This window comes from Corvus brachyrhynchos, unplaced genomic scaffold (genome assembly GCF_000691975.1).
Source record: "Corvus brachyrhynchos isolate BGI_N302 unplaced genomic scaffold, ASM69197v1 scaffold126, whole genome shotgun sequence".
Taxonomy (NCBI): Eukaryota; Metazoa; Chordata; class Aves; order Passeriformes; family Corvidae; genus Corvus; species Corvus brachyrhynchos.
This window is the reverse complement of record NW_008239283.1, coordinates 9444164-9470718: the sequence shown is the minus strand read 5'-3', so window position 1 is coordinate 9470718 and position 26555 is coordinate 9444164. Positions and strand designations below refer to the sequence as shown.

Sequence of the window (26555 nt, the reverse complement as noted above, 5' to 3'; positions counted from 1 at the left end):
ACCACCCCAGGTTTCAAACTTGGATAACAAACAAGATGCTATCCACTTCTACAGCATTTGGCATCCTTTGCTACCTTCTAACCACGACCAGACTGCTATGAGAGATATTTGAGAGACAGATTGAAGTTTCTGTGTGGTTGGAAGGAATTAGGTCCAAACTAGGTCAATCTGAGAGTAAAATGTAGGTAAGATTTAGTGGAGAGAAAGCCCGGAGGCAACTGGGCTTTGAATACAGCATAGCTGTGAACAAGAAGGAAGATTGAATGAATTATAGACACAAGTGGGATTTTGGGTTTAAGAGAGAGGCAGACCAAGGCAGACCAGGGAAAAGAGCAGAAAAAAGAGAGAAAGAGCAAGGAGAGCAAGAAAAGTGGCTGTGACATGGTTTAGGATGGTTGTGGAGGAGTGAGGTAATTAGAGAAAAGAGTAGAAACTTTAGGAAGAGGGAGGGAATTGTAGACAGGAGGTGAAAGAGTTATCTTGTTTTGACTGTTTTCTCGAGGAGGAACTCTAAAAGCCTGCATGCAGAAAAAAGATATGGACATAGAATATAATTATCATGTGCATTGATATACGACAGAAATAATGTACAGCAACTGCAAAGTAAATTGTAATTGTTTCAGTAAATAGTTATATATTACTTATAACTGGTTTAGTTATAACTAAACAATAACTATAACTAAAACCAGATATATGTGTGTGCAGACACACATGCTTCTATAAAAGAGTTCTGTCCCGAAGAATTAATATGAATCCTTTGCATTTTGTCTTAAATTAGAAAGTAGCAAGGAACAAAAGCAAATGAGGAGGCAGTATTTACAGAATCTTCTCAGGCTTGCCTTAATGATTTGGGTCTTATGTAATGAAACAGAATCTTTTTTGTGTCTAGTGGTCACATCAGTCACTGAGCTCTGAAGTCTGGTATAGCCTCTGAAAATCTATGGGGACTCAACAAGAGCAAATGCAGTTTCCATTGCTCAGCCCCTGGCCTGGCTACCACCAAACACAGTTCTTGTGCTTCACTTGCTTCCGCTGCGCAGTCGTGTACGCACAACGTGGTTCCCGAACCTTTCCTCTGAGCCATAGCAACCTGCTGACATTTGCTAAAAGTTCACTGCTGGTCTGTGTTTTGTTCCAGTAAGTTTTGGGGACATGAGATATTCCGGCTCATCAGCCCAGCTTGTTTTGTATGTGTAGCAGACACTGCAGGGCTGCGGAGGACCCGACCTTCTTGTATTTCCAGTCTTCTTTAGGTTGTGGAGACTCCACTACTGAGGTTGAGAAGGGAGGTTTTACCCTTAGCTTTTCTAACAAGAGAATGAAATAAATTACAATGTTGTTTCTTTCTTTTTTTTGATGCTGGCAGCTGCTTACCAGATCAAGAAACAAAGTGAGTTCTTACAGGCTACAAAGTGAAGATTGCACGATATTCTGTTGGTGAATGGTTTTATAATCTGTCTCAGTCATCAAAATACTTGTAGCACAGTAGACATAACTGCATAGTGAAGGAATGTATATTCTGCAGCATCGCCATTGGCAGGACATAAACACCTGTCCTAAGTCCTTATCACAAAAGAAAAAAATAGAGAAGTTGGAAGGTAGAAATTAGTTTGGTTGTCAGCAGAGACATACATGCTAAAATTTAATCCTTTTAAATGCAGAGGTTTTGATCTGTGAAGGTATGGCAAACCAACCATTAATAATACCCTGATACATAGGTGCACAGAGGATCAAGGTGCTGATCTAGTGTAACCTTCTTAAACCCACCCTGTACTTAAAACCCATGTCCTGTGATAAGTCTTAGACTACAGCAGATCTCCTGGAAAAATATCTGAACACAATGTCAGCTCTGCCGTGCTAGAAAGTCTGGCACCAGCCTGAATCTAGTTCTCTTTTCTGTTGAAACTGGGAGCCTTGTTTCTAATCTGAATTTCTCTAGTTTAATTTCTGTCTCTTAGCCTTTGCAGTTGTGTATGTGTTAATATACTGATCAAGTCATCCTGCAAGTGCTTCTCTTTAGACCTCTCTTTCATTTTTCTCATGTGAGGCACAGGAGCCTTTGCAATTTTTATCTCTCTGCTTGGACTGTGGGCACCAGAACTGCACATACTGTCAATTCAGGGTTAGGCAGAGGCATTACAGCCTCCCAAACTCTGTGTAGACAAACACATATTGCTTTAATCATTTTAATATTGGTACCCTCCATAGAGCTTCTCAGCCACTCTTTGCCTGCCCCAAACTTCAAGTCATCTCCAGTCAGCGTTTCACACAGTCTTCATTTTAATCAATTATTTTCCAGATGTGTGGCCTTGTATGTGGTTGCTTTAGAACCTGTAATCTTTATCTAGGCCATCTAGGGATGGAGAGCATCTCACTGGTACATACCAATCATCTTTATTTACCTTGTCAACAGCCATTTGTCACTGACAGGCTTCATGACTCTGTATTTGTTTCCAGTTCCTGATACACAAAATGATTGTAACTCTCCATTCATATTAATGTTTCCACCAGAATCAGTAATACCAGTCAGGACTAATTTGTGTATTAAAGGAGCTATTCCACTTCTTGTTTATTACTTGTGTTCATAGTGTTACAGTCTACACAATTAAGGAATCTCTTCTCTTTGAGTCCCTTGGTACCTTGATTAATTTTAATCTTGACATCTTGATTTCTGGCTAAATGAGTGCTCATTTTCACCCTTGTCTTTTGTCATTAGCTTAATACCCTCCTGAATTCTTTAGCCTGTCTCCTGAAAGACTTATTCCCATCCACTGAAATGACAGCCAGCCACATTGTAGTCTCTTTTCTCTGTAGAAGATGGACCCGTGCTGCTGAAAACTTAGGGGCTCTGCCATTCACTACTTACTTAACTGTTAATTTCTGGAAAAATATATCACCTTATAACTCAAGTCACAGCTCGCAGAAATGGAGTACTCTTCAAAGTGTTGATTTCATTCTCCCTCATATAATCCTTGCAAGGATTCTTGGTTGTTCTAGAATTTTTGTTTACCAGCATGCTTGTGTCCTTGCAGACTAGGCTTTGTTGTGGTTCATGGGTACATCCCATATAGCTCTGACCTCTCCTCCTACAGCAACTTTCAGGTATTTCAACAGTTTGGGGATTTTCAAATGCTAGTTGTGAGCATAAGGCTGACCTTGATGACCTCCATGGGTCCTTTCCAACCCTGAATACTCTTATGTTCCTCTGAGAAACTCTTCTCCCATTCTCATCTGGATGAATTTTTCTCCATTCCCCTGTTTATGAACTGCCAGCCATTTTATGTGGTCTGCATCCTGCCTTCAGCTGGCAACTGTAGTCTATATTATAAAGACAATATGTGGAGTGGAATAAAGTGTGGAATAGCAGCCTGTGTGGTGTGTGTGTTCAGCAGAGGAAAATGAGCCAACTGAAGTGTTGCTTTTTTGTTTTTAATTACATTCTTGTTTCCTTCCCAGGCTTCTCTCTTCTGCATGCTTACACGTGTGCCTCTGGAGGGAGAATTCAATAGGCTGATGAACAGAACTGGAATGTTTAAAAATAAACCAAAATTTTGTAATGAAACATGTTCTGAAGTTGCTATAGGGATTTTTGCAAGGATGCAGTCCTTTCATTGCTCAAAATAAAGATTTTCATTTCTTGAGCCAAATGAAGGGGTTGCTTATCCAAGCTTTGGAGCCTGTTCAATGTCATCTGGATGGACTAGTCACTACAAGACATTATTACTCATCCCACCCCTACATAAAGCAAACCCATTAAACTTCATTGCATGTGGTTTGTATTTGGGGTTTCATTCATAAGAGTTGAAAGTGCCCAAACTACTGCAGCACGGAAGTGAAACCCTGTGAGGATTCTCCTTCAGTCACCACCAAGCCAACAAAACATTCACTTCTCAAAACCTCCCTTGAATCCAGTATCAGGGCAGCTCTTGTCCTGTTAGCCAGATCTCCTGTGCCACCTCTTCTCCGCTCTGTGGAATCTGCATTAACATCTCCATTCAGAATCAGAGTTTCTGCCCCTCTTGTAGTATGTGCAATTTACTTTTTTAGTATCTTTTACTCATGAACCTGATGAAAAGTCAATAGGTTATTAATGATTTGCAATTAGAGTTGAATTTTGTTGTAAACAGTTTAATGGTCCTCCACCCTTAATACAGTCTGTTATCCACCCTGTTTAACTGTAACCCACCCTGGTATAGCTGCCAAGCACCACAGATGTTTTCTCTGACATGTTAGTTGTTAGAGTTTCTGCTCTTGTTGGAGCATGAAGACTTGATGAAGGGGGATTTTTAGGGGTTCTATGTTTTCTTTTTTTTTTTCCCCTATTTTGGTGTGCAAAGGTTTCCTAAAATGAAAACAATACTTCTTCATTAGATACATGTGTGCACACATAGGTACTATTTGTCTTTTTGGTTCTGTTTTTGGAAAAAACCCAGACAATTGTGTAACAGGAAATTGAAAACTTCTTTGGATTTACATCAAAAACACAAACTTAGACAACACTTTGCCACAATTCTCTCACTCTTGAAACAAAACCAAACAAATAAAAAAAACCCAAGTGAAGATTCATGGACCAGTTATACTTTTGTGGGACAATGAGACTTGAGGGAGGGGGATTTTTAGGGGGTCTATGTTTTCTTTTTTTTTTTTCCCCTATTTTGGTGTGCAAAGGTTTCCTAAAATGAAAACAATACTTCTTCATTAGATACATGTGTGCACACATAGGTACTATTTGTCTTTTTGGTTCTGTTTTTGGAAAAAACCCAGACAATTGTGTAACAGGAAATTGAAAACTTCTTTGGATTTACATCAAAAACACAAACTTAGACAACACTTTGCCACAATTCTCTCACTCTTGAAACAAAACCAAACAAATAAAAAAAACCCAAGTGAAGATTCATGGACCAGTTATAATGGTGACGCATCACTTTTGAGCAATTTGTGTTTACCTGGTGGCATCATCCCATATTTTTTGCAGCATGTTAATGCAGAGTCTGAATGCAGGAGTGTCTTGATTATCTACTTTGACGGTTTTTCACATGTCGGAATTCGCTTAGTGGGAATTTTCTCATGATAAGACATGTAGGATTGGTTTTGTAAAATTACAAGCATGACTTTGTTTTCCTGTTCTACCACAAAAGAGTCTTCCCTCCAGCCCCCACTCCTCCATCTTCTCAGTTCTTCCAAAGAAACAAAGATAACTTCTGAGGGAGAGGAGGGAAAGTCAGGTACCCCAGTCTGCATGTCTGGGCATGGACCACTGCTGATGCTGTGTCTGGCTTTGAGCTTTTATGTCTGTTCGTGTGTTTTGATGATGTATTGTGATTGTTTATAACCCAACATCTGAAAGGTAACTTTTTTTCAAGGCTCTAAGGTTGGCAACTTGAAAATATACTGGAAGTGGGGAAACTATTCAAATGTTCTGCTATTTTATAAATCAGACTTGTTTGTAATGAAGCAGCAATATTAAAGTGACATTAGTGTTTGTGAAAAATATGAACACCAGGCTAAACCCAAAAAATGGGTGAAATGTTAATTCCTCTATTCAGTATCATCTCCCTTCCAACAAATGCAGCCCAGAAAGTAAATGGCTTTAGAAAGGGGAAAATCATTAATGTTGCAATTCAGTGGCCTCAGTGTTGGCATTTGGTGCCACAGTGTCCTAGGATAGCCTGGTCTGTGATTGACATTCCTGAAAGATGCGTCTCTCCCACAGGTGCTGTGCCACCTCTGTCAGCCCTGCCCAGGATCAGGGGTCCCAGGGGTTGGGTGCCCCTGTGCAGATGCTGGCATTGCACCCTTGCTGTCCAGGACCCATCAGTGACTGGCTCCTGCTGGAAGGTCTCCTAGGAGCTGCTGAAGGCTGGTTCTGGAGCAGGTAGCTGAATATTTACAGACCTTCCATATGGTGACAATTTCTGAGTGCCACCACTAACTCCACTGTCCTTGTTTGATATAAGTGGAAGGCTGCTGTGGTCAATGTAAGTGGGGGGGACAGCACTTGCAACTCTTTTTGAGATGGTTTCCTTTCACATTGCTGGCACCAGCTGGAGCAGTAGACTCTTTTTGTGCCTAGACAAAGTCTACCTGCTTAGCTAGACTTAAAGTCTTAGCTGCTCCATGTACAAAGGGTGAGGGAGCACGCTGGAGGGCTGCATTCTTTGAAGCTGTTTGCAGGGCATGTTTCTTCCATCAGAGACCCTTCCATATCACTTTTCTTCCCTGTGTCTCTCTTCTGTCTGTGCACTGCCTCCCTGTCCTGTCCCTGCCATTAGAGATGTCATGTTGTGCCTTCCCCTGCCCCAGCAGTGTGTGTATCTCCATCTCCCATGGAATCAGGTCTGCATGCAATCTCTTGCTTCCCCTTTTCCATGCTTCTCTTCTCTGTTTCCACAGGGTTTGATAATGTCTGTGCTTCACTCACTCACACTTTTCAGTAAGTTTTTAAGGTCATCCCTCTATCCCCTTATTTCTCGTTTTCCAGGCTCTTCTCCATCTTTCAGAACTTCCTGCTCTTTCCGCATCCATCCAGTCATCCTTGCAAAGATCCCTCCTTCCCTCATGCCTCCTTCCCACCCTGCATTTTTCCTTTCTTTACATTCCTGGACAGAGTTGTGCCTGGAATATCCCAGGATTTCTGGAGCTGGTTGGAGGTGATGTTACTACAGTACAGAGAGACACTACCAAGCACCAGGCAGTTCTGGGTGCACTTTGACCCCTCACAGTATTGCAGAGCAGCTTCTTCCTCGTGCTTTTGGTTTGCTGTTGCCATATGGAAATGGCAGATGGTGTTGATCAGGAAGTTAATCTAGAAGCGTATCCGTTTCATGCCGTACGCGAAGGATTTGTTCATTAAACTTAGAACTCTAATTTAAAGCCAATTAACAGAGTGATTTGAAGAGACTTGTTTTTGAAGTTCAAAAGAGATGCTAAGTCTCTGATTTCAGCCTTAGTACATTCCTGAACCTGTATAACTATTGCAGTGTTGCCAACTCTACTGGGGGTATTTTTTGTCTCTTTTTTTTGCCCTCTTCTTTTCTTTTTTTCCCCCTTTTCATTTTTTTGAGTGATACAACTTTTGCCATGGGCTGGAACTGTTTGGTGAAGCTTTGTGAACACCCAGATGTCTCAGCAATTTTAACCTTACCTTTGGGAGTAGGCAGGCAGAACTTTTGTGTCTTCCTGTCCTGTTTGCTGCTAGCACAGCTCCCTCCTCCCTCCCTTTGGCAGCCTGGTATTACTCTTCTCTGAGCAGGAGTCAGGGCAGGGGGCAGAAAAATAGAATAAGCCCTGAGTAGCTCTGTGCCCTCCTAACACTGCTTCTTTCAGCATGGGTTTGTCTCTGTTTCCTTTCTTCTCGGAAGCTGGTGGGGACCCACCACAGAAGGTTTCTCGAGGGAAAGGGGCAGGAGCAGCCCCCAGACAGAGAGCTACTGCCCCAGTGTACAGCTCTAATTTCCATATGTAATCGACCCTGTAGGACTGGCCCAAGCGGACCATTCCTAAGAAATATCAAGATGGGAAACCTTGTGTCAGAAGGACCTCAAAAGTGATTAGTTCTGCATTAGTATTTATGCTACTTTTACCTGAGATTGGTGTTCTGTAAACAGTTGTAGGTCCTTCAGCAGCAGACAGCATGTTTGGGTAGTCCCAAGATTTAGTAGTGGCATTTAGACAGAAAAAACTTTCTTTAGTAATTCAAAGCTGTTGCTGATATAAAAGAAAATAGAGGGGTCAAGTTTTGCTGTGGTACAGAGCCTATGACTTCACCGGGTTAACTGCTGCTACTTCCCTGTAATTGAGAACATAATTTGGCTCAAACCCTGGGAGACTGAAAAGGATCACAGCAGCCACTGTATTAAGCCAATGTTCAGAGCAGTTGGCTCACACTGAATTTCATAAGTAGATCATGTATTCAGAAGGCTTGAGCTGTATGACACAGTCCAGTGCAAAAGAAGAGGTGGTGGGAGTATGTCCTTGTTTATCTTAACTAAAGCAGCACACCAGGAAAAGCTGTGAAACCTAGGATTGTAGGTATGGGGGTGATGTGACAGAATTGTTTCAGTGTCTCCCTGTGGGTGTGTGAGCACAAACCTGGCAAGAGCTGTGCAAAGGCTGCCCTTGGTTATCCCAGCTCCCATCAGTCTTGCCAGGAGCTGCATCTTGGCTGTGGTGCTGGTCTCAGCATCCAGCACATCTCCAGTGTGTCCCTTGGAGGTTGTGCCACCTCTTTAGCACCTCTGGGGCTGTGCATGGGGAGGTCAGGTAGAGATGAACTCAGACTGAAGAGAGAATACACACTGGTCTGAGAAAGCCCAAAATATTCCCAAAAGTCTGGAAGCATACTTTGGAAATCCCTTTCTGCCCCTACCAGGGGGCTACCAGGCTTGAAGGTGGCATTCAGGATCGGACCTATGTCACACTGTCAGTGGCAGTGCCTGCCCTCTGCCACATAAGATCACTCCCATGGTTCTGCTTAATCTTTGAGCAGAAATAGCCAAAATTGGTCATTCATTTTTCACAGAGAAAAAAAAAATTATGTTTTCTGCCCTGTCTAGGGGAGAAGAAGGGGGTTTTCTGATAAAGAACAAGCCTGAAGAAGGACATAATGCCTTTTACAAAAAAAAGGTGTGCAGAGGGTATGGCTGATGAGTTTATTCCTGAGTTTGCCAGCAGTCCTATTCAGGCTGATACCCTCCAAAGGAGACTGGCATTTTCGGACAGCACTTTTGACCATTCCTCAAGCACTTAGCGGGAGGGATTGTTTTATTAGGAAAGTTTACGGCTTCTTGTTTTCCCTCAAAGGCAAATGTGACTTTGTTGTTTTTAATTCTGTTGGGATTTCTCCCTTTTAATATACAACACAGCTGTTAAAATAGCTGGCGTTGTCTAGGGCAAATCATATAGCACTTTCCTTGTTCAGATCTCAGATGGCTGCCTTTTTAGTGTCACTGCAGAATTATATTACAGGGCATATGAATAGTGCTGGTATTAGTGTCAAAATCAATTACCCAACCCTCCTCCTGCAGAGAAAGCTACAAACCTCAGGAAAAATCTGAGTAATCCATTCTGGTTTTCTAATTCTGAGTAATGACGGAGGGCAGAGAGTTGTGCTTGAATAAGTGCATAGGGTCTTTCTCCACATAGTCACTCCTAAATGCATGGTCTTTACAGGAAAAAGCAGGCTCCCTGTGAAACCCTTTTTCATGCCAAATGGCTTGCTGCTAAGATTAATCTGTCATTGAATTTATAAATTCTGTGTGACACAGAGCAGCAGAAAAAGTTTAGCATCGAACAGAAAGCAAAGTATGTATTGCTTAAAAAATGAATGTTGTGCTCCTGGATAGTGTGGATTGACTGCCTCCACCAATATATCTTCTTATACTGGTAATAAAAACACTTCCATAGCCTTGTGCCTCAAAGGATCTCAAAGCACTTTGCAAATAGGGGAAAGTACTATTTCCTATTTTATGGCTGTGGAAACTGGCTGCAAGAGAGACGTTAAGCTTTTTGCCCAGGGACACTGAGGAGACTGTAGCAGATCCATGATGGGGACCTAAATCTCCAGAGTTCCAGTGCTGTGTCCTGGTCACACGTTGCACCGCTGGGAAGTCTGCTGGTCACCAGCTCTTGGCCACTGTCTCTGAAACCTCAGAGGGTGGGATATGAAATCCCATATATGAGGTGTTGGTCCTCCTTTGCTCACTGGTCTCTGTCCGGTCTGTGGGCAGAGGTTCTGAGCAGAGCAGGATCCAGCAGGACGGATGCTTGTGTCTTCCTGGGCTGGGATGGTCAGCTCTGGCAGTGGGGTGCTGTGAAAAGAAAATGACTTTTGGTTGCTGCTGACTTGAGGAAAAGCTTGGAACCTCATAGTCAGCCTGCTCTGCCCCAGGCACCTTTACGAAGCAAAAATAATTATAGACTTATTACCCTAAATCCTGTGAGATCAGACTAGTTGCACTTTTTTTTTTTCTTTTTTTTCTAATCTGGTATTTGAGGATTTACCTGTTTAATACAACCACTTATTACAAACACTTGAATATTTTTTTTAAGTCGTAATTCATCTGAAAAGAGAGCATTACAGCTGCAAAGACCAGATTTTCAAATACAGGCATGATCTCCTGCCACATTCCAGTTAGATAAATGACACATCTGAAAAACTGGGTCCCTGCTGAGGTGTCTGTGGCAGGGATTTAGAGATTTTGCTTCAGGCATCTCTCTGGAAAAAAAGCACGGCTCTAACCTGCGTGTTTCACAGAACAAGTCCTGTTACCAGTTCCTTCCTTCCCCTTGCTGGCTGCTGAGCTCTGCAGTGCCTGAGGATGGTCCCTCACCCCCGGGGCTGCCCCCAGGGTCAGGGTACCCGGAGAAGGGGGGTCGGGGTGCGAGGCCCAGCGTCTGGTTTCAAACAAAAGTGCAAAGCCTTGAAAGGAGGGACTAAGAAGAAACAGGTGGGGGGTTAGTAACAGAGCCTCTGAAGTTTATTTGCTTAACGAACAGAAGCCCAGGCTGTCAGACCTAGGTCAAATACTCCTGCAGTTTGGGTGTATTTATTTCATACGTGGTCTGTAACCCAACCTGATTCCTGGATTAAACCACTGTAAAGTCCTGGCCCCCAGGAACCCATCCCATGTTTGCCAGCAAGCACAGCACATGCCGGGGCAGGACCTTGAGGGGCCACCTCAGTATTCATTGGAGCCTTGTGTCATCAGTAAAGCCTGTAATTGTGGGTCCTGTCATTTCCAATGTGAGCTTCGCAGTTTATGGCTGCAGACTGTGGCCGCAGATCCATCACTTCGTTGCCCCATTAACGTGAGCCATGCCTGAAGGCTCCTGGGATAAACTGCTCAGGCTGCAGCACACAGCTGCTTGGTGGGATACCACTCTCCTAGAGCCCAGGCAGTGGTGACAGTCCTCCACAACCACCGTGCACAAGGTCCTTCCCAGGGTGGGAATTCCTGAAATTTTTGTGCTTTAAAGTTTTTAGGAGAGTTTGCCTTTTAATCCAAGATGTTCAGGAGTCAGTCAGTCGTCCAGAGCAAAGGGAGGGAAGTTTTGAGTTGGCACAATGGCGATAAAAAATATCAACACATGCAAAAAAAAATTTTCTGGTTTCCCAGATATTTTTCGCCTGATCCCGTTAATTCCAGTAACAGCCAGCGTTCTCCAGAGTATTTCAGGAGCTGAAAATTTTGCATTTGAAACTTGCATGTGAAAAATTGCAGATCTGCATTAAAATTAGAAAGGAAAGAGGAATTAGCAGTGGGTTTTCCCAAGACCAGCCTGAGGCTGGTAGTGCCAGGTAACTGTGCTGGTTATGTGCAAGCAGGAGTCAGGTGGAGACATGTGAAATAAAACAAGTTAAAATGAGGGGAACAAAAGTATTTGCATTCAGAAACAAAGTATGCCTCCTCATTTACGATAAACCTTGTTTTTACACTAAACTTGGGATACCCATATGTTTGCTTTTGGGAGACCGTTTAAGTCTGAATCGTGCAGAAAAAATGGTCAAGCTGACAAAAAGTTGAGGAGCTGCTACATTTTATCAATTTAAGTTTAAAAACCCAGGTTATTTTTACTTTGGTATCTTCTTGTTTTGTGGATATTTCACAGCATTTAATCCACCATTTCTAATGGGGGTAAAGCTGTAGCTGATTTTCAGATGCAATTGCTCAGTACAGAAGAACTTTTATGGGAGAGAGAGAGGGATTGGTGTTTTTTAGTCCTCACCAGTGAGAACATGATGGGATGTGGCAGACCTGCTGTGGCCTATCTTTAAGCACTGCTGAAAAGTTCTGATCATGACACTGGTTCCAAACCAGCGCACAGCATAAGCACCCTCTGTGGGACAGAAAAAAAACCATTTAAAATATATGTTTATCTGAATTGTATTGGAAATTTTTAGCTGATTTTTTTCTTAGGAAGGTCTAGGTCATGTATAGGATGGATAAAGCAGTTTTATGTGTGCTAAATATTTGCATCTCACCTATCCTATAATCCTGGAAAGCCCTTTGGACCTGTAAACTTTACTGTGTAGACCAAGTTTAGCTGGGGAAAGACTGTTTTTTGGTCTTGTTCTTTGTAGGTCTGTGAGAACACCCAGCCCTTTACATGGTTGCAGCCTTTGTGCCTGTGACTGCTGTACTGGCTGCACTGCTGGAGTTAGAAACCCTGGAATTCCTCGCTGCTTGCCGTTTGCTTTTGAACTCTGCCAAACCATCAGCCTTCCTCATGGAGCTGATTTTGCCTGTGTTGTGAGTGGTGACCAGAATCTGGTTTTGTTTTATGTCCTGTAGGGTTCCTGAGCTGGAAGATGCCCGTCTAAGATGGAAACTTCTGCTTCAACAGCTGCTGGGAAAAAAGAAGGGAAAGGTGCTGTTCTGGAGGGCAATGGCTTTACAGAGACGGGGAAGAAACCCACTCCTTTAGCAGCAGCAGGAGCAGCAGTGGCACAAGGAGGTACTTTATGTTTTCCACAACTTGAAAGCAGCAGGGGTGTTTTTCATTAGACTGTAAGAATTTAATAAGTATGGTGGCATCTGTCTTCCTGTGAACATGCTGAGTTTATTGGGGTTCTTGGCTGTCAGAGGAACTGGCAGCTGTGTCACTGCGTGGCATCTAAACATCACTGGAGTGTGATGGGTCACCACCACTCCCAGAGAACTGGGCTGGGGTGAGGGGTGGCTGCTGGGGAGTTGGGGCATTCCATCAATGCTTGCCACCAGCTGACTGGTGCTGCGTAGTGTTGGCAGCAGTGTGCCCTCCACTCCTCCATGGTGGAGTTAAAGAATGGCTGGTGAGACTGGCTGGAGATGGGGAGCACCTCATTATCCTGGTCAGGAGGGGGTGTTGTGTGCCAGCTGCGATCCTGCTAATGAGCTAAACAGACTACATGGCCTTCAGTCATTGCTGCTGGGATTTCATGGTTAGGGAGGAGTTTGGGAATGTCCAGACCCAGTGCAAGAATGCTCACAAAGAAACCTCTCCACTTGTGGCTTTTTAAATGTGTTAAGCAAGATTTTGGTCTTGCTGCTGTTGGAGTCAGCTGGGAAGCTCTTGTGGACACCGACGGGCATGGAGCCACTACTGGTGGGTGTGACTCTGGTGTGCAGGTGAACGTGCAGGCGTGGTGCTCCTGCCTCCTGCTGCTTGCTGTAGCAGGCAAAATACACCCCCATCTCTGGCACACGTGTGCTGGTGCATCTCCAAAGTAGTGCCAGGGCCCATCATCGTGGCACAGCTGTGGGCAAGGCTGTGCCTGCTGGGGAACCACCACAGCTGCCCTTGCTGGGGACTGGGTGTCCTCTCTGGACAGGGTATAAGGAGGCAAACTTAGAAGAGGCTGCACCAGTTCAGATGTGACAAGAGACACCCCAGCTGTGTAAACTTCACAGGCAGCTTTTTTTTTCTTTTTAAAATATACTTTATTGCTAGCCAGAGTCTACCTCAAAATGAACCTGTCCCCTCCCCTTCCTTCACTGCAGGGTGGTTTTCCATCACCCCAGGAGAACAGAACAACTCTTCCGTGAGCTCCTCTCTTTCTTACCTAGCTCAGCTGGAGAGTCAGCTTTTTTTTTTCTTTTTAAAATATACTTTATTGCTAGCCAGAGTCTACCTCAAAATGAACCTGTCCCCTCCCCTTCCTTCACTGCAGGGTGGTTTTCCATCACCCCAGGAGAACAGAACAACTCTTCCGTGAGCTCCTCTCTTTCTTACCTAGCTCAGCTGGAGAGTTCGAGTTTTCTGTTGCCTGAATTTTGAAGATAGTTTCCAACCAAGATGGCTTAGATCTGCTTTATCTCTCCTTCTTTTTCATAAACTTTGCTACTCAGGTTTCTTTTTCACACTGACCTGTGAAGATTCAGATGTACAGAATAAGGTAGGAGTGGCTAGATTATAACCTATCAGATTAGTTCATGTGTTTGATAAACTTTTTCTTAAAAGCAACCATAAAGTCTTCTACAAAATTGTTTGGGCTCCTGGATGGCTCTGAGCCACTCTCCATGTGAACACTGCACAAAGTGCAGAAAGGAAGACTTGCCAGGAAGCAGAAATAAGGGAGACAGCAATGTGCAGAAGTTTGGCATCCCCAGCACATCCCTGAAGAAACAAAGGCTATAGGAACTACTGAGGCAGCTCACTTGAGGTATCATCTCAGTGACTGGCAGACCTGAAGGGTTGATTGGCCCCAACAAGCATGTGCTAAAATTCACAGCCTGTAGATAGCTGTTATGAATAAACACTTTCTCCCCACTTGGCACTTGCCTTGGGAGTGCCTCCACTGAGGAAGCAGTCACAAACTTTCCAGAGATCCAAATGAGGATGCCCTGAGGTGGAGTGTCCATCAGCCCAGTTGGCATCCCTGGAGACCTAATTGGTTTTTAAGCGTCCGGTGTAATATGTTCTGTTAGCAGTGTGCTCTCACCTTTGGAGAAAAATGATTTATGGGCTCAATATTTCTCCTTTTATTAGGAAGAAGTGGAGAAGTAAGTTGAGGATTGTTTGAAGATGTCAGGAGAATTGTGATGAAAGCGTTGTGTAATGAGATGTAAAGAGTGAAATCTATGTCATGCTGTGAAGAAAAGTGCTCATAAATGACCCAAAATGGGCAGCAGTGGAGCAGCGTGTGGTCGAACGCTGGCCCCGGGACTCTGCAGGTGATGCATGTGCTCTTGTGGTTTGAAGGGCTTCCCTTTGAACTCTGGCTAGACATAATACAGGCTCCTGAAAGGGAGCAGCATGCTTGTGCGTGTGCTTGGAAGTAGGAGAATTAATACAAAGTTGTCTTCTAACATGAGTTAACGGCAAGGTGTGATCTAGCAGGTGATACCAAAAGGCTGGGTAGAGATGAGACTCTACTTACATGATATTCATGCTAATATAACGTTTGATTCCCTAAACTAGAGTAATTACTCACAACAGGCCAGAACTATGAGTATTTGTGCTCATATTTTTCCAGAAGAAAGCAAACGAGGCTTGGAGATTAATTAGGAAGTTCAGCTTGAGATGGGGATCAGCTTTAAAGGGTGGGCCTCTGAGCTTCCCACCCTGCTTTGAGGCCATACGAGCAAGTCTTTATTCTCATCCAAGACAAACTCTTGATTTCATTTATTGCAGAGGTTTTACTCTTTGTACTAGCACATGAGAAAGTGGCAGTGAGGCTCAGCCAGTGCTGCAAATCACCAAGCTGCTCTCCAGAGCCAAACAACTGTAATTTGCAACACATTTCTTCTTTATTCTACTGAGTCACGCTGAAGGAGTGCCCTCATAGCATGTTTTACATGTTTCTCAGATCATAAGGTTTTCTTTTTCACTTGTAGGAATTAAAAGATTGATGTGGTTTTGTTTATAATTAATGTAATTGAAGGAATAAGCTGAATATTAGTTAAATAATTGAAGAAAAACTATTTAAATATATTATTATTTAGACTGTATTATTATAAGATGCTGTGTTCAGTCTGCATTTCTAGTTCCCTTGCTTTGGATATTTGTCCCACATGTTTCCAGCTTCTAACAAATAAGGTTATGGCTGTGGGAAAAGAAATTAATATTGTTGATGCTGCCAGTAGCGAAGAGTCCTTTTGTATTAAAAATTTGCATCCTATATTTTTAGTCTTCTGAAGCTGCCATTTTAACATCATCTGAGACAGTTTTTTATAGTAACTCATTGATCAGATGTTCAGAAATTGGCCTCACAGATACGATATCAGGAAGTCTCTCCTAATTTTCTATTTTTCCATAAGTCATGTTGGCCAGCGCCTCTTGTCTCTTGCAGTAGGGGCACATGTGTATGTGTGACTGAGATGGGAACTGTTTATAATGGCAGTGTGTAGGAGCTATAGACGAGTCAGATCTGCAGAAGAGGCTCTCCTTTTGTTGGCTCCACTTCTGGAAGGGCAACTTGTAACAATTTGAATTCAGAAAATCCTTTTGTTGAATGCAAAAGTCCATATTGCTGTGTAGGGTAGGAGGGTTTGGTGCACAGCACCACATGAGTGAGGCTGTGTTGTGTCCTCCAGGCTGGCACTGGGACGTCCTCTGTACCTACAGGCATGAGGAAGCCTGGGCACATGGCTGTAGGGGAAATTTAAATGAGCCACTCTTTCGAAGGCAGAGATATTTAGGAAGATGAGTTTCTCATCTTGTAATAAAAATTAAATACAAGTTTTCCTAAATGCTAACTGTCTGACTTTAACAAGGCCCAGAATGCACCTTTCCCTCTCCACGCCACCCTCCACATGACACAAACTCCAAGTTCCCAAATTGATGGTGTTTATGTTTGAAACATTTTTCTGATGTCTGGCTCTGTCAAGACTAATTTTAGCATTTCTAAAGCTGGGTAAAAATACAGCCTCATTACTTTGATGTCAGAGCATAGTTTACTATTAGTATATTCTGGGGTTTATCATTTTAGTCATGTTTAACACAGCTACAGCAGGCATGCACTATTAAATCTGGCTTATTTTACATTCCTGTCCAAAATTATTTATTTGGAACAATTTCCTCTCTATCAAAAGACACGGCTAATGCTGAGTTTTAATGTGTTATTTACACACAAAATAACCTATTTACAACTCAGTATCTGCCGCAGGGAGAATGAATGGGGCAGTGCTCCCTTCATCCTGTTGTATCTGAGTTTAACAATCTGGATTGCTAATAGAACCATTTATCACAGGGTGGTAATTTATTTTATGTTAGCTGCACAGGTCTCCCTGCCTCTGATCTATGGAAATACTTTGTATATAATGAAGTTCAACAAGTCATTTGGTGTAAACATGGGGAAGCCAAGCTGCAGAACTAGTAAGACTCTGGCTGTGTTTTTTTTTTTTCCAGGAGGTAACGACTCTCCTCTGATATTAAGGATTCAGTTGATGAAATACAGCTCTTTGCCCTGTGTGTGCTGTAAAGGCAGAGTATGGGGCTTTTCTGCAGTGGATCAGAGATTGGGATGGAGTTTGGTCACTTGATTTATGGCCTGGCAGGAATGCTTTCTTCTGCAGAAGTAGCACACTCAGCCCTTTCATAGGCAGAGGAGAAGGGCAGGGAGCACCTCCCATCGCTCTCCAGAGGTCTTCCGTAAGCAAGCCCCAAGTGGCACTGGCAGGGAGTCCTTATGCAGTTCAGCTTGTCTTAGTGCTAGATTATGGGAAGACCATGTAAATGAGGAGGAGGAAATGCCAGCATCCCAGCAGACCTCAGCGCCCTGAAAAAATATATAGTTTGTGTGGCCCGAGACTCAGACAAATTAGAATGAGAGCAGCCCCAATGAAGTCATCTCCTCTGTCCACCCTGGAGAGGCAGGGATCTTCTTAAATAATGTTTTTCATTCAGTTCACATTTTCCAGGAAAAGGAATGTAAGCAGTACAAGCACATTCTTAGCTTCCCTGCCCAGCACTGCTTTGCTGTGTACAGCTTACAGTGCTGAGGGATGTGTTTAACAGAAAAGCTGGGATTGGCTCCCAGGGAGAAGGGGGCAAGTGGTTAAAACTGAATGATGGGAAAATCCCCTAATTCAGACTGAGAAATCCTCCTGACAGCCACTGTTGCTTCTCGTGCATCTACTGCAGAGTTCAGTGGCCCCCACCTTGGGTAGGGCTTCAGTGCAGTGCTGCCACAAGAGCAACAGAAATCAAGAACTATATTTCATCTCTGACTGTTTCTGTCAGCCTTTCAAAAAACTAATTCTGTTGGGTCTTAAAGTGTATTTCTTTGCTACTGTAGCCCTTCTGAGTGGACAGATTGCCTACAGTCTCTTTTGTGTAGCCACTCACGTCCCTTTGGGCAGACTGGTGCAGTGCTGAGACTGTTCCTCCGTCACAGGATATCAAAGACAGTGGCAAGTTTGCCAGCTTTGAATCATGTTCATCACCTGACAGCTGCTCTTTGGGATAGTTTAGAAGGATTCATGTAGAGGTGGATGAAGTTAAAGCCATGCTGCACCACTGTTATGTTCCATGAGCAGTATCTGGTGTGTGGGCCTGGCAGAGAGCTCTCTGGGAGCAGCAGGTTTAGTTCTTCAGTTACGTGGCAGAATTTTGATAATTAAGGTTGCCACAAACTGTGCTACAAAAGCACATAATCTCTTCTGCCTGCCCTTTCTCCTTTATCCATGGCTTGCAATGCTGTCTCCCTAGTCTCTTCTTTAAAAGAGTCAGCAACACCTCCTTGCTAGGCAATCCTTTGCTTTGCTTAAATGAGTGATTGCAGACTGACTTCCTGGGTTTTTTTTCCTCATGGGGGAAACTCCTTGTCCAAGCCTCTCTACTGACTTTGTGTGGTAGCCAACCCTGTGGGCAAAGGTGCAACCCCAGAGTAGATAACCATTAATGTTTACAGACTTTCTGGTTCAAATTGTGTAGCCCTTAGATGATGCAACAGCTTAATGGTTGGACTTGATGATCTTAAGGGTCTTTTCCAGCCTAAATGATTCTATGATTCATAACATCAGCGTTCCCTGATTGTACACAGCTCCCCCACACTGTCATAGCAAAAGTTCCTATAATTTCAGCCCATTACAGATGCAAAGGCACTTTTGAAGACAGAGTAATTTTATCTCATCCTTAACCACACTGCAGGCTTGAATGCCAAGTTGAAGAGCTTTTATGAATTTAAAATAGAAGAAGTTATTCTTCACAGGCTGGGTCTGGCACTGGTGAACCCAACGATTAAGTACCACCTGGAAGACCTTTGTATGTTGTGAGTGTATTATATTTTCATTAATAATAGTTGTAATAATAATTGCGTCCACGTTTCTATTATTTTGTAAGCTCCAAAATTTTATTCTGGCAAATACTGATAAGTCTTCTTTTCTGTGGACCCAGCTTAGACTTCATTAAAGTGCCCCTCATAGAGTACCTAAATATAACCTTTTTAACTGGTGCTAAACTTACCTATTGTGGATTGGTCATTTACTGTCAAGTAAGAAAATCCAGTGGTGATAATGGATTTTCTCCTGGATTGTCTCCTCTGCCAGCACATCCCCATAGTTTGAAATTTTAGTATCTCTGACAGCTTTTTGCCTGAACATCTGTGAATTTGCACAGGTTTGATAAATCAATTCTCCCAACACCATTCATTAACCATGGCATTTCAGCCTGCCATAATCATGGGAGGACCAGGGATGGGAGTTATTTTGTCTAAAGTTGGCTGCCCAAGTGTTAGGTGTCTAGTTTGGGATGCTTTTGCATTAGGGTGGAGTGAATCACATTGTGCAGGTGCCTGCTTTATTCCCTTGAGGGCTTCATGCCTGATTTAATGTTAGGTGGAAAAATCCCGGACTTCCCAACTTTGCCAAAATTGCAGAGTGGGGTTAAAGTGAGGAACTAAGGTGGGACTACATTAATCTTTTAATGCCTTTCATTCATGTTTGTCAGTCCATAGCCTTATGAGCAGTCTGGGAGCCCTGAACTGAAATCTTACGCCATGGCTGCTCAAGTCAGAGGCAAACTCAACACCCAGATGTCAACACAGCCAGGGGAGCTGCTTCCCAGAGCTGCTCCCGCTTTACACCAGCATTGGCAAAACTAGTGTTTTAACAGCCCATTCAGAGATGGGAAATTTAAAATCCCCACTAAAGAGGCAAGGGAAAAAACCACAGCAAATTCTCAAGGCTACAAAAAGCTCCTAAAAATAACCCAAGTGGAGGAAGTCTATTAATGCAAAAGTAAATAATTATGTTAAGGGAAGCAACTAGAGAGGCCAGTTGTGTAAGTCACTTTAAGGGGAACAAGCCTTAGATAAAATCCATCCTTTTATCACACAGATTGTCTACCTTTGGATGCTAAATAATTGATGGGGTTTGGCAGAGCATTCTATGGCTGCCTGCACAGAGCAGTGGGACTGCTCCCAAGGTCAGACGAGTGGCAAAGAAAAATGTTCCTAGAAATGCTGTGCATCCAATACCAGCAGCAAGAAAGAGGGCTTGTATTCCCGGCACCTCCTAAAGAATTTGTGCATGGCCTTGAGAAGACATCCATAGACCTTGCAGTGAAAAGAGGACTTGGCATTGTTCCTCAGCTTGTTAAACTGCCCCCCATGAAATCAGGTGGTCTGTTTTCATGGTTTCGTGTGGTGATGAGTGAGGTGCAGAGGCCTGAGAGGACACAGCCAGTTCCACTGCACTATTTTTATTATTTTTTATAATTAGAGAAGATGAATTGTGCTGTCTGGTGGCTTCTGGGAGCCCAGGGCTTGTGGGGGGATTTCTTGCTTTGTGCAGCCCTCACACTGCCTCAACACTTCAGCCTCTGTCTGCATATGAACATCCTGGCAAGGCAGGGAATGTCATTGCTCCCATTCTGCAGACAGGAAGCACAGAGGATTTTTTCCAGTGCTAAAGTGGCTGAAATGGATTGAGCTGTTTCAGAGGGATGTCAAGAAGTGATTATCTCTGGAACTTCAGAAGTTCATATGTGGTGTACATGGGACATCAATGATAGTAGAGAGGTCTTAGCCCAGATTCCTTGGTTCACCATATCCACTAGAAAGCCCTTCCTCTCTCAATGATATGCCATGTAATCATGGTCAGATGACTCAAATTCTCATGCCCATCTGCCAAACGGAGGCGTTGTTTCTTTCCCTTCAGGAGAGCTGAACACAAGTTGTCTATGCATCATCCAGAGCCTCTGAGAACATCACGATGCAGCAGTCAGCCTCGTTCGTCTTAGTTGCATAAGGGTATGAAAATGCTCAGTAGCACAAATAGGATATTACTGAATTTAAACTAATTCAGCAGTGCCTTTGTCCAGTACCTAGCACAGTGGGCTCATAATTTGGGGCTACAGTTTTTTCCAGAACCATGTGAGACAAAAATTGCAGAAACTTTAAATTCTGAAATCAATATCCCATGAATTCTGTGTGGGGACTATGCTTGACAGGATGAGTTCTCTGTTCTTACTGGTAATGACAGAGAATAAAACCTCAGCCAAGACTTTAAATTTAGCTCTTGAAGGAATGAAGGGGATATAGTATTTTCATGCAAACTTCTTCAGGATTATGTTAAACTCGTGACTTTACATGTGTTGGAAAATGACCTGCGCTGGGTGTTCTGTGACTTCCATAGTGGTGTTGGGTTGAAATCAGGCAAACCTTCCTGGAAAGAACTGAGCAAAACTTGGGCATGTAGGCTGAGTCCAAAATGAAAATAAATAAAAAATTTGAATGTGATCCCACATGAACACAAACAAAAAAGTTTTCACACAAACTTAACTGAAATCAATTCTGCCTTTTCTGTAGTTTGTTAGAGAGCTCAGTGGGTGTTTTCTCCTCTCTTTTTTAATACCCCTTTTCTTCTCCTGGAATCCCAGATCTTTTTAAGGCCATCCCATTGAAAATTTTTCCAATTGTAAGTAAATCATAAATAAGAACAGGAACATTGAAAGCAAAATATTTATATTTACTGACACCAGTATCTGATTTTTAAAATACAGCGACATTTGCAGGGATTGAATGGTGCCATTTTAGCCAGAAAGCTGTTCTATTCTGTTCTGTTCTCTTACAGTGATCAGCTCCTGACTGACAGATTTTCAGAAAAAATCACAGCTTGCAACAGATGCATCCTTAAGTAAACAGTTAAAGTAGATGTTTTGATGGCTTCAGTTGTATTGATATAAAAGATCAGTGTCTGACATTCCTGAAAAACATCCAATAGAGGAGGTATCTTCTTCTAAGCCCCATGCCCTTTGTGTGCTGCTTCAACAATAGTTTAATCGTTCAAAGAAAGCAGAGATTTTATGCACTGAATGAGATGCTCAGAGCCAAGAGAGAGTGATAAGGAGTCAGCACCACTGATCCTGGAGCTGGAGTGCTGCGTAATATTTAGATTTTTCCCAAATGAAGTTTTTGTTCTGTTTGTGAGGTGATAAAATGATCTTTCTCACTCAGTTTTTCTACCTGAGGCTCACCCTGGTTTGTGGCTGCTCTTTGTGGGATGGACCAGCAGCAATGGGGGGAAATTAAGCAGAATCCTCTCCTACATCCTGGCTGGTGTGAATATCCATGTCCTGTGTTAATGTGTGCAAGTGCCTTCTTGCAAGTGAGGCTTGAGGTTAAGCTAAATCTCTTTGTGCCGGTTTGCAGGTACAGCTGGTGATGTTCTTTCAGAGGAATTTACAGCTACACTATAAAGTAAAACCAGAGAAACACAAAGGTGAGGACTTTAGGCATTGGTTTGCACGTCCCATTTTAATGAGAGGAATTATTATGTGTTGTGGGAAGCTGATCCGACTCCCAGAGGCTGCTTGTGTGAAGATACCCAATTTTTTGGTGGCTCCCTACAGTGAGGGCACAGAACTGAGCCTGGAGAAAATTAGTTTCAGTTCCTGATGAAGTCCCAAACTTCCTTCATGATTTTGGGAAAGCTGCTTGACTTCCCTTTGCTCCCTCATTTATATAATGAACTCGGGTTGTTCTTTGGGCCTCCAGGCCCATCCATCAGCATCTGGTTAGCATGTTTATGGCGTCGGTCACACGGAAACACTTAACGGGTCAGACTGTGGGGAGGTTGCCATTTCCCACTCCCCACCACCTGCAAGATGGTGTTGCTGCCCCTGGGTGCTGCCTTACCTTGTTCATATGTCTTAGGTGTCACCCTGCTGCTGTCCAAAGGGGACCATAAAACAGTTTTGCAGGGTTGGGGAAGATAAGGTTAAGTTCTTAGAGTGAAGGTGCTTTCAATATCTGTAGTGGAGAGACTGTTTGGGGGTATAGAGGTTGAGTGTATTCCAAAGGGCCATGCTTTCTCTGAAGTGAGAAAGTTTTTCAGGTGATCTTACATGGAACTCAGCTGGAAAACATCATGTTGTTAATAGCTATGTAAATATTCTGTATCAAAACAAGAGAAAATTATTTTTCTTAGCTTAAAACGTTTTCCTACATGCATAGTCTATGGGTGAGCTCCAAGTACCTGGGTGGAGTTTTGGACACACCTGGATGAATTTACAGAAGTCGTGGAGAGCTTCAGGGTTTCATCCTGACCCAAGCAATAGACACCCAATAGACATGTATATTCACCCAGTCTAGCAATAGACAGTGACCTTAGCACAGTCCTTTGTAATTAGACTCTTGGGTGCAAGGTGATGGAAGGATAAAATCACTCTCATGGGATGACAGCTTCAGAGAGAAACTTAGTTTCAGCTGTCTTTCCCCTTAGTCTGCTGTGCACATGCATGCTCTGATACTGTGATCAGCTGCAGAGGAGTTGGCAGTACTCGTTTGGTGCAGTTTTTTCCCTTTGAAAACTCCAGAGGAACTTTCCTGTGCTGTTACAAAGACGTCCTTAAAACATCTTTTACTGCAGGGTCCTGTGTTTCAACTGCTGGAGCAGCAACTCTTAAAATAGATATGAGATGACTGAATGTGTGAAAAACATTTGCATCTCTTTTTCTGAGCTCTGTGCATTCTACATCACTTCTGCAAGCAAGTTAAAAGGGTTGAGAGTTTTGCAAATTTTTTGACTGCTTTTAATTCCACTCAGAACAATGTCTTTGCAGATGAAATAAGATCCAAGGCTATCTTTTGGTCACATGGTGTCACTGACACTTGAAACAGGCTGGATTTATATGTAGTTACTAAAAAATATATAGCAAAATTAAAGTTTCAGACACTGAGTTGACACACACTGCCCATTGTAAAGATAAGTAACGGCTGTTATAAGAACACTTAAATGGTTACCTTTGGGACATAAAAGAGATCTTTGAAGACAGTAAGTCTTAATACAGAAATGTTTACTCATAAAAAATACATTTGGAATGGGGGAGGGGAACACATTTCCTATTAATGTGGGGTTTACCTTTTATCGCAGGTTGTAGCAGGTCTTTAACCTCTGTAGCACTTGAGTGAGGATAGAAATGAGCTTCTCTAAGTATCAGCCCAAAGGGCCTTTCCTCAGTGCCTGTATCGGCAATCGGGTTTTAGTTTATTCTTTCTTTCTGTGGCCATAATGAAAAACTATTCTTTTCCAACCTCAAAACCTTCCTATAGTTAAGTCCTGAGGGCGGAATAGAAATGTCCTCCTGAATTTGCTTCACTTAACCTTGTGTTTTGTGAGATACGGAGCTGATGGCCCAAACCAGTGGGGATTTGAAGGCAATGTCAGCTGAATAAGGCACGAGAAGAGAAGAAGAAACTGGCCCTTGAAAGCCATGGTTATAGATACCACAAAGAAGGGATGATGTCTCTCTAGACACTTCCAAAGGGTGCAGGTCTGCCCAGCATTCCCAATCTGCCTCTGGGTGCACATGAAGTGGGTGGTGGCTCATGTCACCTGTGAGTTTTCTCGTAACAGTTCTGCAGGTAATTTTGAAATTCTTTTTCCAGGCAATTATTATGTTGAGTGAGACAAAAGAAAATGCCAGGAATATTTGATCAGTGTGAACCCCATAACTAGGGAGAATGTGATTTCTACTTCAAAGTTTTGCAAAATTATTGCTTGATGGGGTAGGACACAAGGTGCCAGTGATCTCAGAGTAGTAGAGAGAAGCTGAGAGTCCTTCATGGAAATCATGGTGGATTATAGTCAAAAGGCTTTACTCAGATAAAATGATTTACAGAGCAGCAGAAGTAGCCTGGACCAGTTGTGCGGGAGGAGGGCTGAGGGATGAGAGGGATCCAAAGGCCCTTGACCAGCTGCTATACAGAGGTGTAAGAAACAAGAATGTAACAGCAGGGTTTGAGCCAAGAGACATCTTTTTGTGGGATATTCAAGAGGAGAACTTGGTAAAGAGAAAAGTTTGGAAATACTGCACACTCAGAGAAGTGTAAGAAGAAACTGGCTGGGTGCAGAAAAAGACAAAAGGTAGAGAAGCTGGAAAAAAGTACACATTACTGTGAAGATGAGGTTACCAAGGTGAGATGACTGGATTTCTGATGAACCTTTTCTCTAAGCCCATGGCCCAGTGCAAAATTAGTTCTTCACATGCCAGTGACAGAGCAGAACGATTGGTGGGCTTTGTTATTCTTATTCCAAAACATCATGCTCGTCCAGGCAGTAATCATGTAGGTAAGTAACAGAAATTAGGTTTTGAGTCACATACTGACCTGTCTTTGTAGTTAGTACAGCATGTTCTGGTCACGTAATGAGAGAGAAGACAGATTAAATGAAAGGCAGGATTTTCATTCAGGAAATTGGTATGGTAATGACAGATATGGGGTCTTGGCGTGTTTCAGATAGGCTTCATCTAGCCTCTTCAGGTAGCAGATACAAGCACGGCGCTCACTTATATTCACCCAGTCAAGCATGAGGAGGTAACAAGTTCTCCGGGGAGGCTGGTATTTAATATCTGCCAGATGCCTGCTGGAGAATACTAATACAGATCCCAGATTTAGTGTGCCCTGGGAATGCAGATGGTTGGTAGCAACATGCCTGGCCTGACAGCCACATCTCCCTTAGCTCCATGGCAGAGCTGCCTGGATTTTTATCCCCTGCTATTTGGATTGTAAAAGTGATGGCTTGGTCAAAGAAGCCTTTTACTGACTTCCCTGGGAGGAAAGTTAGCAGGCAAGAGAGGGAATGACACAGGAGTTTCTGTTGGGGTATCACACTCATGGATGGGGGAGCAGCAACATCTTACCCTGGATGTCTCTTTGACCATTCTCTTGGGCAGGACAAGCCAAGTGCTGTGAGGCAGTGAGGGCCACAGGGAGGATTTGTGCTGGAGGAGAAGCTTCAGCCAGCTCCTGCAGTGTGTGTATTCCCCTCTGAGACCACAGCAGGGGCAGAGGGAGGGTGGCAGCCCTGTGGAGATCCCGCAGCTTGTCTTCAGGCTGCAGCAGGGAAGGAACTGCTATGAGTTTCACTTTCTTACCAAATAAAGGGAAACAAACCCCAAACCCCTGCAAGGCTACATATAAATCAGGGCAATAAAACTGCCTGTGGTCACAATCAAATTATACGGTCTAAATCTATATAAAAGAACTGGAGCAGGTTCAGTCCAGCATTAATGTCCTTCTTGCTGTAAGCAGTGAATGAGGGGTGAGGAGGAGGAGGGAGGGCGGGCACGGGGCTCCCAACACCAACACACCGGGGAAACAATTTGCTGAGGTGGTTGAACTACATGTTTTCAAAATCTGTTTGTGTCCATAAGAATTTAAGAAAAGGATGTCGTCTGCTTACTCGGTAACTTGTGTGTGGCCTGTGAGTGGTTTCAGATGCCGGGCCAAAACCAAATAATCTCTCCTTTAGGAAATTTGAAAAGTATGCATGCATCCCAAAAAAAGAACAGAGATTTTCACTGATGTCCCATGCTCCTGCCACAATGCCCTGTGTAATTGTGGCACTGTGTGCTGTTGAGATGGGGAGAGAGAGGTTGCTGAACCATCTCTGCTAGAAACAGATACCAGATATGATTTGGGCTTTCATGAGACTCTGAGTTAATAGGTTGTTTTTAACGGGAGAAAGGGATACCAGGGTACATAATATATCTTCAGAATTCAGCTGAATGCTGCAAAAATGTCCATATTAGGACATAATCTTCACTAGAAGAGAAATAACAGAACTAGTGAACTTTCACAGTATGAAGAACTTGTAGATGAAGTTGAAAATTCTGATGGTGTAGGAGAA

At 43.2% G+C, this 26555-nt stretch overlaps 1 protein-coding gene across 1 annotated transcript in view; it reads left to right on the top strand.

Moving 5' to 3' along the window:
- Positions 1 to 26555, top strand: part of GLI2 (GLI family zinc finger 2) — a 190723-nt gene that overhangs the window by 37265 nt on the left and 126903 nt on the right. The window contains exon 2 of the mRNA XM_008638300.2: positions 12294 to 12456. Coding sequence (XP_008636522.1) covers positions 12324 to 12456 — 133 coding nt within the window. The 5' untranslated portion in view covers positions 12294 to 12323. The remainder of the gene's footprint in view (positions 1 to 12293; positions 12457 to 26555) is intronic.